The sequence below is a fragment of the Clinocottus analis genome, unplaced genomic scaffold, assembly GCF_023055335.1.
Source record: "Clinocottus analis isolate CAN_PGR_092001 unplaced genomic scaffold, fCliAna1.0.p SCAF_13, whole genome shotgun sequence".
Classification (NCBI taxonomy): domain Eukaryota; kingdom Metazoa; phylum Chordata; class Actinopteri; order Perciformes; family Cottidae; genus Clinocottus; species Clinocottus analis.
Window position 1 is genome coordinate 12,887,388 of NW_027175854.1, and position 12,873 is coordinate 12,900,260.

Sequence of the window (12,873 nt, forward strand, 5' to 3'; positions counted from 1 at the left end):
AGACGCTGCTCACTTGGTTCAGTGACTCCCCAACAGCTCTATCGATGCTGAAACCACTAGCCGGAGAACCACCATGCAAACATACACAAAGCGGCTTGTGTTTTGGATTGGCTCGTTAATTATAGCAAATTTGTAAATATGCGAGTCACCCCGAAGCTGTGAAACAGCGCGAGAGAGGATATCGCAGAAGAAAATAAACGGAGACCGGTCGACTTGGACCGCCTCACTGGGTGAGTAGCGAACGGTACTCGGCTAGTTAGCCAACATTAGCAGTCACCGCAGATTCGTGTCAGCGACATTATTAGCACGTACACTGCTGTTCTCTTAGAAGGCGGAATAACGTTACTAAAATAAATTAGTGTGATGTGATGAACTCTTAAACCACCAGGTGGGTTTCGTTTTCCCAGGCCAGGAACACACACCGTTACCGTGTGACAGCTTAAGCTACGGGGTTTGTCGCAGCTGGTGTTCGGCTACTAATGTGCTAACGCTAGCCAACGAGCTAAGTTAGCTGTGTCGCTGAGCTAAGCTACCCCGTCCGTGTTAAGAGAACCAGAAGGATGAGCGCAAGGTCTTAGGTATTGAATGGGGTGTACGTTTGGTGTGGATGGGGCTAATTATTACTGTTAAGTAGTTATCTACACGGTTGTTGGCTGTTGTTGTGTATCCACGGAGCCAATGCGTGCCGAGCCCAGTATGAAGAGGACACATTCAGTTGATGCATGGGCTCAGCTATTGAGGCTTTAAACAAGACGCCTTCAAAAACCAGGTTTGTTAGGGTTTGGTGTTCCCTGTGCAAATACAGATGTATGCTAGTTCTCGTTTATTGTTAACGTACCACTAACGCTTTATCCGTTGCAACACATCTGGTCCTCGTTCACCAAAATTAAGCAGAGTACATAATCCAGCAGCTGAGACAACCCGGCTTCATATACCCAGAGAAATAACGTGTTGTTTTCTGTGGCTACGACATTAAACAGGTAATATTTCCTCCCTATTATGAATAATGATCACAACAGAGAAACAATTCGACTAAACAGACTGTTTTTAGTGGTAAACGTTGCCACATTCACGTTCCCCTGAATGTTTGTGTTATTATTTTGAATTCCAATAGTTGCATCACTATTATAATCATTAACATGTAATGATAGAAAGCCATGGGAACTTTTGAGGATTACATTTTTGGGGCCAATGGGAGCTGGTTAATACTAAGCAGGTAACAGCAACAGTCGTAATGGAACTTATGGACAGACGGTCCATTTTCCTATCGAGACTCCTTTCATTGAGTAAACATGTTGGGGAACTTCATATATTAAAAATGGAGGTACTAATTTAGCATTTATCTTTAACTCGCAGCTGGAGGAAAGGAAAGGAAGTTCGTCCCCTCTTCTCTCGTGCACTCATGTAATGTTTAAATAGCGCTTTTAAGGGGTATTTACATAACAAACAAATGTTTTGGGGCATTTAAATATATTTTTCTATCTGATAGAGGAAGCCAGTATTGTTCCAGATCCAATGGCTAAAAAATGGTGCTTTTATCAACCTCAGTTACTACTGACATCTGTCTCTCACAGTTTGCTAGACACCGCAAAACAGACATCATTAGGTTGAGGCAGATGGCATGCTTGTAGTTCAGATATGGTCTGGTCAGGAATGGTGCCAACTGTGCACATAGTTGGTTGGGGTAATGGTGCCAACTGTGCACATAGTTGGTTGGGGTAATCTTGATTGATTGGTGACATTTTTATGTTTATCATTTTAGTGTTAAGATTAATACATTTCTGGGCATTATTTTTGAACTGCTGAAATGTTATGATGGTTTTGGAAGAAAAACAATATTCACGCTTAATCATTTACTGTTTCACTGTTATATTCAGACTTCTCATCTTACTGTCTCTGTTTAATCTTACACACAAACTCAACATGTCTCCTGATAGCAGTGAGACTAGGGAATCTGTATGTTCCTTCCTCGAAAGAACGAGCAGTTCCTTTGGTATCGTATGACCCTTTCTCACAAACCGCTCTGTCGGACGAGGGGAAAAGTTCCCGATTAGGCCGAAGAAGTCATGAGGGTTTCTGTTAGTGGGTCATGATGAGTATTTAGGAGGTGGTTCTTTGAGAGATCTTTGAGCAGTCTTGGATATGCATTTTTCTATCACCTTGTACTTCTGACTCTGCTCCTTCCTTGCAACAAATAAATGTTCCTGTTTTAATGATTTTACTCCGAGGGGTCGAGTGAATTTTTCTAACATATTGGAATCTTTAGTCTTTGGCTTTGCCTAGCCAACACTCCAAACCCCAAGCATTTCAGGATGTTTGCTCTTTAACCTGGGACAGACCAATCCGTCAGTCTTTTCTACAGAGAGTTTTTGTTCTTTCTTTGTGTCACAGCTCCAAACAGATGAATGACTATGGTAGTCAAGGAGACACTATACAGGAGGCCTCTGTTGTCCAGGCAGCTTCAAGAGGGTTTTCCTTCTTTGCTGTGTAAATCCCACACATCTTTTTTACTTTTTAATGTGCTGCAAAATTGATTATTAGATAATGCTATAACTTCCTCGCGTACACGATCATGCTTTGATTCAGAGAGTTCGTGGAGAGAACTGTCTGTTCAGACTTCTCTGTTGTGTTTGAGAGAGGGAGACAAGGAGGGGGTGAGCACTGCTATCAGCTCTACAACACAATAGATTTTACCCATTTGAAGTAGTACAAACATTCAAATAATTATCTGGTCAATGTTGATATTGTGGCTGGCCACCACACTGCACGGATGTGTATCTGTGTAACAATTTAGCACATTGGTCTTACACAGTCCAGCCATTGCCTACTCGGTGGACAGAGCTGTCGTATGGGTCTGGGGTACTAAAGCTTGATTTATGCTGTAAGTTACAAGCATGCCCAAAGTAGTTTGCGCTCAACATGCTGTTCGTTGCGTTATTCTCTGCCAGAGGGCGTACAAACAAAATGAACTGTGGTGAAGCTAAAAGACAATGAGTGTAACCAGAAAAACACCATGGACAACCTCCACTGTGCAGAGGAGACATTGTCATTATTTGTTAACTCATATTTAATATTCAAGGACTGCTTTACACACTATATAAAGGGATAATAATTTTACATGGCAAGTATTGCATGCATTATAAACAAACACTTTTTGATTTGTATCCAAAATACAGTGTGGAAGGTTCTTGTCAATGTGGCTCAGTTTTTAAGATCACCTTTGTTTCAGGCAAACTGACTTTGATCTTAATAAATCCAGTATTCTCCTACTCTTTGCACCACTTTTTGAGAGGCCAATCTGTCATGCTGCTTTTTTGTTGCAGAACGCCACAAAGATGCCTGAGGTGCGGGACCTTTCCGAAGCTTTGCCAGAGATGCCCATGGACCCAATCACTGGAGTCGGGGTCGTAGCCTCCAGGAACAGGGCACCCACTGGGTATGATGTGGTAAGTTACTGGACACAACCCGGGACAGAGAAACAGCTGTAAGCCAAGTAATCAGCTATTTTAATTTATATGGGCACATTTAGATGAACTTCAAGACTACCTAATGAACAAAAGTCAAGAGTCAGGGATTGCTGAACAAAACCATTTACCCATGACCCCCAACCCTGGACCAAGAATGGTCTGACGAAGATATATTCATCAATATGATGTTCGGAAAGTTCTGAGCTGATTAAATATTTAAATGATGCCCCAAAAATTACTTTTTTTTCTTTCTTTTTACTTATTTAAAAAATGGCGCTTTACATAAATGTACACACCACTAAGTGGGTATCTGAGGGTGAAAGTAATGCTTACTGAGTTGTGGCAATTTCAGCCTGTATATTCTGGGTCATTTCATGTGGTATTCTGATTTGGTGCTTTATAGACATGGGTGCTAGCCGCCATGACATAGTGGGAATTTGGTCCTATTTATTTGGTTTTAGGAGCATGCTTTGCACATGTATACAGCGCGTTAAGAACATGCGTCTCTATAAGAGTTGTTGGGGCAGATTGCAACACATAGCCTCTTTACCTTACTTGACCTGTTTACCGCCAACTTTGTGCTTTGTACTCAAACCAACTGACCAACAATTTAATTCATGCCTAAAAGAAAAGCCCATATTCTGGTCAGAAGAAACCAGAAGAGTTTTGATATTCACTATTCCCAAAATATTTTACCAGGAAGGAAGACTTCAATGGAGGGTAACATGTAGACTTATGTCATATAAGAATGGCCTTTTAATTTAGAACGGCATTGTTATATATTTAAAGAAAGATAAGTAAGAACAATATAATGTAGAAGAATAATAACCCTTTCATCTTATTTTAGAACTGAGAACAAAGTCAATTTCCTTACTCTGTGAACTGAACTATCCCCTTCACAACGGGGATAGCTTAAGTGGATGTTATCATTATTTCTATCATTGTGTTTTACTCTAAGCTTAATACAACAACAACTGAGACATTTATCAGGCAAGACCTGTTAAAATAATCGTATGACTCGTCTCGTGCTGTGACCCCTCCTCCCGTGACTTATCTGCCTCCAGGTCTCTACGACAACAGACGGCCTAGATGCTGACCTGTGGAAAGATGGCCTGTTCAAATCCAAGGTGACCCGTTACCTCTGCTTCACAAGGGCCTTCTCCAAAGAAAATGTAAGTCAACTCACCTCATCAACCTGCTATGCACGTTACAATCTTATGCCATGCATAGAGTATTTGGTGAAGATTTTGAGCACCTTTTGTTGTGTTCTTCCATAGAGCCATTTAGGCAATGTTCTCGTGGACATGAAGCTGATCGATATCAAGGACACTCTGCCTGTGGGTTTCATCCCGATCCAGGAGACTGTCGACACTCGTAAGTTATCAAGTCGAATAGGAAGGGCACTCGAAGCATCACTGTAGGGGAACACTGTTTGTCTGAAAAAGATTCAAAGGAAATCCATACATCCCCAAAGACGTCTTGCCCGAATAAAAGTGTCATTATTCTATAGCCATTACATTGTGCAATCAATGTTTACTTTATAATGATAATCAAAACACTTGTCTATTGTCACTTTACTGAGCAGACTGTTAGAAGTGGTGTAACTCTCTCTGTCTGTTGTCTCTTGTGCCCCGCAGAGGAGCAGGCCTTCAGGAAGAGGCGACTCTGCATCAAGTTTATTCCACGGGACTCCACAGAGGCAGCCATCTGCGACATCCGCATCCTGGGACGCTCCAAGCAGGCGCCCCCGCAGTACACCTTTATTGGGTGAGCAGCCTGGGCTCACACATTGGGGCGGTTTTGTTGAAGACTAACAGTGTCTAAATACCAAGGACAGTAAACTCACTATCAATGCATCCAAGGGACACACTTTTTGTAGCATAAATCAAGGGGCCACTGATGCACCGTGGGTTTGTGCAGGTTTAAGCAAACAAAAGAATGCGTTTTCTATGCAGCATTCTGTTTTAATGCTGCTCTGGTAAAAAGTGTGTGAGTGTGTGTGTGTGAGTGAGTGAGTGGGAGTGACCGACCCAAGGTGCCCACAGTGTTACCTATTTCATAAACACCTCATTTACGCTAAGTTTGAAATAATGAATATGCTTTTAAAAGAAAGAGGCTCAAAATATAAGCAGGCATACATACAGGCATCTATATACATGTTTATTCTTTTAATCAAACTATTGTACACCCAGATTTCACTTAATGTTTGGTCATGGAAATTTGGTTTAAAGTCATGGAAATCCATTCGTCAAAATGTGTATGAACCCTGTATCCTAATATATCAACAAATCTAACCTAAATAAGCTAAACATCCCTCTCTCTTTCATTCCCTTGTTTCACAGAGAGCTTAACAACATGGGAATCTGGTACCGCATGGGGAACGTACATCGGGCCCAGGACTCCACACATACACCGAGCACCAACAACATCCAGAATGTGAACTCCCCCTCCAGCTCAGCGCCAGTCCCATCTGCTCCGATGCCCAAGTATGTCCTCTCTATTCATGTTTGGAGAGTTTATCTCCACCTAAAATCGATTGTTGTGTCTACATCTCTTTGCACGATAAAGCACGTGGGCTTCATGGTGCATTCAGGTGTACCTCTTAAACTCTGAGAAACTCAATCTTTTGTTGGAAAACAGCCCATCCGACACGTTGAGAAGTGTAAAAAATATGATTATGTTTTGTTATAAAACCGTGGTGGAACAAAGTAGACTTTTGTGAGCAGCTAGAGTCTAGGCTAATAATGGGAAACACTGACTCCTTCATGACGCGTGTCACCTTGCTTATCGCAGTTAACTGAGACTCCAGTCTGTAGTGTCGTTTTGATAAATCCCAGAACTACGTCCAATACTCGCCAAAAAAAACCAACAACCAGGGAGTTTGTACCGTTTTTATTTGTGTCTGACACCATGATATGTTAAGGCTTTTAGAAGACACATCACACCAGCACATAATGAACACAATAATGGACGCAATGGCAACAAGAGACTTATGCATTGATTAATCTTTTAGTCTCCATTGAACTCACCAGATGTTTTTTTTTGCATTTTTTCTCTTTTCGTCCTAAGACATATTTCCATGACCCTTCCAGCCAGCTTCAGAGGGAAGAACACTACCAGACCAGACTATGAGCACCAGAACTCCAATCTGTATGCTATCTCAGGTCAGCAGTTTGCCAGCTTCTCAACATCCTCTCCACCAATATCAAATGTCTTTTGGAAATGAGCCAATCAAACTCACGGTGTTGTTATTGTGTGTAGAAATGTCCTTGAAATGGTACCATTTCCTTTCTTGGATTAATTTTCAGGGCATTAGTCTGGGAACAGTAAGAGTTGGGTAAGAAAGTTTTAGCAAAGCACGACCAGAAAAGGTCTAATTAGTTTGCTGATGATAACATTCGGTCAGCAGCACTGTACTTTTCTGAATTTAATGAAATATTCTGCCATGCCATGACGGCATTAACGCTCTGTGCACAACACCGCTTTTATCTCGAGTGTCTCAGAACACTAACCAGGGTTAACGTTATTAGGCATTAGGCCTGTCTAATATATTGTCTTTGCATTAGTCTTTGCACTTTGCCCTGCTGCCCCCACATGGACCAGATCTGCTCGTCGCTCTTGTGCCGTTAGAATGGGATTCTTTGTGTTGTCTATATTTATGATTCAATCGGTGTGTCTACTACGAGACAATAGAGCACGTTGAGCACTGACTTTCACACTGACAAAACCAGCAGAATTCAATGCACTGAAAGTACCCGGATAGCGCACTGCAAACGGTCAAAAAAAGCAGTGCAAAACGATGGACACTACTCGGCCTAAACGGGCGCCATCTTGGCTTCGTAGCGGAAGAGGAGGAGCCCTTTCACCAGCTTTTCATTTTATTTAGTTTTGCGGGTATCGCAAGCAGATTTTGCGTAAGTGGTGTTCCGTTTGATACGGCACTTATCAGCAACGATGTGCACTACAGATGTTCGTGCACTGTATTGCAGTGTACTTTTTAAAGTATTCGGTAATAGACACACTCAATAGTTTTTCCTGTACCTTCTTTGCTGCCACCGGAAGACGCTGTGTGGAGCATTTATTTGTGTTTCTCTTTCAGCAATGGATGGAGTGCCTTTCATGATCTCTGAGAAGTTCGCCTGCGCCTCATCCGATGTAAGTTGCCTGAGTTGAGTCTTCAGCCTTTTGGTGGCACGATGACTTGATGGCGGGTCCTATAAGTGAGGCGTCCACAACTCTGCTCAAGTTTTGCTATTGTGTGCAATAATTGGTGTAAGGATGTTAGCCTGTTGGCTGCTCCTCTTGTTTGACTTGTAGATGTTCTGTAAAGATTTGAAATCTAAGGCAATGATAGATTGAAAGTTGTATACTAATTGTATAGGAAACACTATCGTTATTGAAGTTGAACTTGTTTACGTAGCTGGAAACTAACTCACTATAACTAACTGTCAATGCTCTCCATCTTCAGCTGCAGCAGGTGGATCTGATGGGCATTACAATCAAGTCATTGGCTGAGATTGAGAAAGAGGTGAGTCCACAGATGTAATCAAGATCTTTCTCTCTCTCACTCTTTCACACACACACGCACCCGCGCGCGCACACACAAGCACGCACACACACACACACACACACACACACACACACACACACACACACACACACACACACACACAGGCGGTCCACCTTCTGTTAGAAACTTAACTCGAGAGTGAACAAACTCATCAGCTGATCTGAAGCTAAGCACTCACAATTTCCCTCCTCAAGGTTGGTGGGTTCGGGGTTGGTGGATTCGGGGTTGGTGGATTCGGGGTTGGTGGATTCGGGGTTGGTGGATTCGGGGTTGGTGGGTTCGGGTTTAGTGTGTTCGGGGTTAGTGTGTTCGGGGTTAGTGGGTTCATGGCTAGTGGGTTCAGAGTTGGTGGGTTCAGGGTTGGTGGGTTCAGGGTTGGTGGGTTCAGGGTTAGTGAGTTAGTGGGTCCAGGTTTAGTGGGTTCAGGGTTAGTGGGTTCAGGGTTAGTGGGTTCAGGGTTAGTGGGTTCAGGGTTAGTGGGTTCAGGGTTAGTGGGTTTAGGGTTAGTTTTCCATTTTTGGTCACAAAGTATAAATGTTACTGTAGTTACACAATGTGTCCACCAGAGGCCGGTATGGTCCTTAGTTTGATCTACTGCATCCTGGTGAACTTCAGGTGTTTTGCTGATGATTTTATGAATTTTATTTTTTTAGTTTTCCATAATAATGATGTTTGACTTCGCCTCTGTCAGTATGACTACAGTTTCCGCACAGAGCACAGTGCAGCAGCTCGCCTCCCTCCCAGTCCCACCAGGACCTCCCTGAGCTCTGAGGCCTGAGGATCCCCTCAGCAGGAGAGACCAGGACAACTACTGAGGACCTGCCCACAAGAAACAGTTCCCCAGAAGATAACACAAAAATATTAACTACAAAATGATTTCCCCCAACTTTTGGAAGATGTCATTGTCTCCAAGTGTTAGTTGTGCTGTTGAATTGTTAAGGACAGTGAAACGGGAACACTGTGGGACAATAATCCATGAACTGGCTTTACAGAGGAGATGGAAAAACAGACCTTTCTCGCTCAAGGAAAATGAAAGGAATCTCACTCGTATGATTTTGAAAATACATTTTCTTTCCTCAAAGCAACGGTGGAGTGTTGTTGCCTGCATTACAAACAACCACATCTGACATGAAGGACTTGTTAAAACAAGATAAAAGGAGGCTTCTCTGATGGGAGGGCTTTGAAATGGAACGAGAGTCTGAGAGCAGGCGTCATGTTTGCATCATCGGCCTGAATCCTGGCAACGTGGGGCCAATTCGTCCCGGCTCCACGGAAATATCATGTTAGCGGGACTTAGTTTTCAAGCTTGTACTGCTTATCTAGAATGGGAATGATTCTCATTGTTCTCTTGATGTTACTGTTAATATACTGGCGTGACTGTGAGTGCACTTTGTGTTTGGGAATTTCAGTGTGCTTCCTGTTTGCCACAGATGTTCTGTTAACCACTCCTCCATTGTCTGTACTTGAGCTCGGCTTCAATACAGAACCACTGTTACTGTCACTACGTTACACTGCTGACCTCAGCTACCACTGTTATCATATATGTTCAAGCATTGCTAATGTATCGGCTGCCTTTTTTCCTGTAGTGCTGGGTATCATTTTAGTTTTGGGACCAAACCCATACTTTCCTCAATACCTTACTTTGAATTACTAACATATAAACAGAAGAAAAAACTAATCAAGAAAGAGGAACAGATTGTTTGATCTTTAATAACAAAAAAACATGTACGTACATACAGAAAACTACAGCTCCCACTAAAATCCTGTGTTCGTGGCAACAAAAATGTTAAATGAAAAGCTTTTTGTTGTTATCTTCAATAGTTGTCATTACTCCGGACAGAACCACAAAAAGGTATTGAGGTTCGATACCCAGCCCTAGTTTCTTTACATCACTATCTTCACTATTTTAAATAGCGTAAAGGTGCTAATTGTGATATTCAGAGCATTAATTCAGCATCAAACAACTCTTTGATTTGTAAACATATAGAGGAACAATGTCTCCCAGAGTATCTCCCTCTCTGTGTGTCGTACTCAGAGCTTCCTTGTACTTTGTTTGGGTAGCCGGGCCGGCTGAGCGTGCATGTTAGTGCACGTGAACGTGCCCTGCTGGCTAGCTTATGGCCGCCGCTCTGCATCATTGCTACAGCTGTAATGACATTGGCCCAGACAAACACTGTTAGCTCTGTCACACTGTCGCCCTTGTTTGCGCTGCTAGCGCTAATTGCACCGCCAACTGTAGCAGTCGGCATGTTGAGAGCCGCGTGGAGGCAATGGATGCTCTGGATTTTGCATTGAGCACCTTTAATAGAGCTGTCACAGTGAAAGTGTTACAAATTGTTCTTCACGCCTGAACAAAGGCAAAGCTGTCAATCAAAAGTGCTCTTTTTTTTTTGTTGAGTATATTGGCCACACGTTGAAAACCTTTGTGCCTGCAGCGCATCTTTATCCTCTGTAACAAAGCTACGTCTTTAATTCTGCTTGTTTTCTCGCTAACCATGAAAACAAACTTGTCTTTTAACTTGAATCTGTTTTAGAAGTTGTATAACTTGAATCGGCATTTCTATTTTTAACTCGTTTACCACTATAGTACAGTTCTTTATGACAGATTGACAGTCTAACCTTCAGGATTGTTGTGGCCTAGGTTTATCCGTAACTCCAATTATTGATGGCAGAATTGTTGATTTGGATTTCATCCATTGAAACCAGAGAATACTGGATTTTTGACACTAATACCAACAGTTTTCTTTTGTTTTACTTGCATACACGAACAAACAAGATACCTTTACAGTGTAGGAGTCTGCTCACCAGTGCCCTCTGGTGGACAAACTGTAATGGAGAGATGGTTTCTACATGACCTCAAACACATATTTGACATTTCTGTACCGACGTTCCTCACATGCAGTCGCATGTAGACACCTCCATACCAGAAATGATCAAGGGCCTCCTTTGTCTTGTATTCCAAATATAATTGATCATGTTTAGTTTTCCGGTGTTTTAATTGTCTTTAAATACACTCTCAAACCTTCCTCCGCGTTCACTCATTTAGATCATTTCAGCACCGATTCCAGCAGGAAGGAAGAGGCGTGTCGTACTCACCACTGCTGAGGATTCTTTCCCAGTCGTTGTTTTCGCTGCTGTCAGTGAAACTCAACACTTCCTGCAGATGTTTGAAATGAACAGACGAGCAGTCGTTCAGAGGGACAGTGAGAGACACGATCTTTCGCTCATTGAGACATTACTCTTCTCTTCACTCCAAATATAAAAAAAGGTTTCCTTTGTGTGTATGCAGTATTGTGGAAGCACCAATGATTTAGCTGACCCGGTTTTATTTTGTTTGGTTCACTCCGTTTTTTCAAAGTGTCTCTGCAATTTTAGTCATAAATGCATGGATTAACTCCTTTTTTCATTTGATATTTTTGTGCGTCTAATTTATTTGTCATTCCAATGTCGTGACCGTGTTCTCCTACAGGCTCTCTGTTTTCACAAATGTAACGTATAAAGTTGTCTATTGCACTGCCGACATGTCAGACGGGCTCATGTGACGCTCCGTGTATTTGAGCTGAGTATCCGCCTGCTACGCGTATCATTTCTCAGCTGTTGTGTTAACGGAAACATTTAATGGCTCACTAATATTGTGTCTGCATTACAAATAACAATACTGCTTTGATATGTTAGTTTGCATGTACAGTGACATAAGGTGTCTGAGGGTTCAATAAGACCGTTATTTTTGTAGGTTAGTGATCAAAGGTCACCCATTTTGTCTCATGAATAGATTTTATCCACTAAACGATGAACAAAACAGTATCAGTTGAATTTGTATTATAAGGAAGTTTTATTAAACTATGATGAACTGGAGTCCTTGACTTAATGTATTTTGTTCTGGTAATGATGGTGAAGCCTGATCCATTCTACCTTTTTGTTTAGACATTTGCGAATAAAAAAACAAAACAATCTTATATAGTCGCATGATTGTTCTTTGTTTGATGAGGATCTCTTAATGCTAAACTTAATTGCTTTTCAAAAGGCTTTTGTATAGTTGCATCAAGGTATCCTCATACAACAGTTTGTATATCTTACAAAATGTTTATTTGTGCATTTTTCTCATTTATTTGTGCATCAACCAGCAACGTATCTACATCTATATGTATGTATATATAGATATAGATAGATAGATAATGGGAGGGGCTTATTGCTTTGAATCTCTCCCAGACGGTGTAGTTCAGACTATGAACGTGTTAAAGCGACACTACTTTTACTTTGAAGGCAATTATTTATGCACTTGCGTAGCCTCACCGACAGTTTTGACCAATTGAGCCTTACGTGAAAGCACGTATTGTTCTGTAGCTTCTGTTCTCAACGAGCAGCGATGCTGCAACAAGAGCCGCTTTGCCGCACAAAGGTCTCTCAGGCTGTCAGTGTACCGGCAGACTCCGCATCCAGATTGAAAGTTAAACCCACATGTGCAAAGCTCCTGACCCGGCGGTCTGAAGACTATGCAGAGCACTTTAAGTCAGCATTACTTCTGGATCTTTACTCTTCTCTCAAAGAGGAGAACTTTCCTCACATCACAAGATGTTCAGTACACTTGTTCAAGTCAACACAGACTGGGCTTTTCTCACTGAGGAAGGAAAAACTGAACTGAACTGGAAATATGAAAAGCACTTATGCTTTTGTATAAAGTGAATCAATTGCTGGTCTTTAACATCTTTAAGGTAAGCAACGGAACATGGACATGGACCAAAAGGAGTGGTTTGTCCCTCACAGGGACCCTTACTACTGAACAGTACCTGTTCAGAAAAAACATATTTATAAACTATATATGAATGTATGTTAACT

At 41.9% G+C, this 12,873-nt stretch overlaps 1 protein-coding gene across 1 annotated transcript; it reads left to right on the forward strand.

Moving 5' to 3' along the window:
* On the forward strand, positions 1–11,892 carry mvb12ba (multivesicular body subunit 12Ba). The gene is made up of 10 exons (XM_068574539.1): positions 1–230; positions 3,324–3,446; positions 4,532–4,639; positions 4,745–4,841; positions 5,105–5,234; positions 5,810–5,953; positions 6,537–6,631; positions 7,567–7,622; positions 7,936–7,995; positions 8,729–11,892. Exons 2-10 carry the CDS (start codon positions 3,336–3,338, stop codon positions 8,813–8,815), a joined length of 888 nt encoding a protein of 295 aa, XP_068430640.1. The 5' UTR covers positions 1–230; positions 3,324–3,335; the 3' UTR covers positions 8,816–11,892.
* Positions 11,893–12,873: the final 981 nt, after the last annotated feature.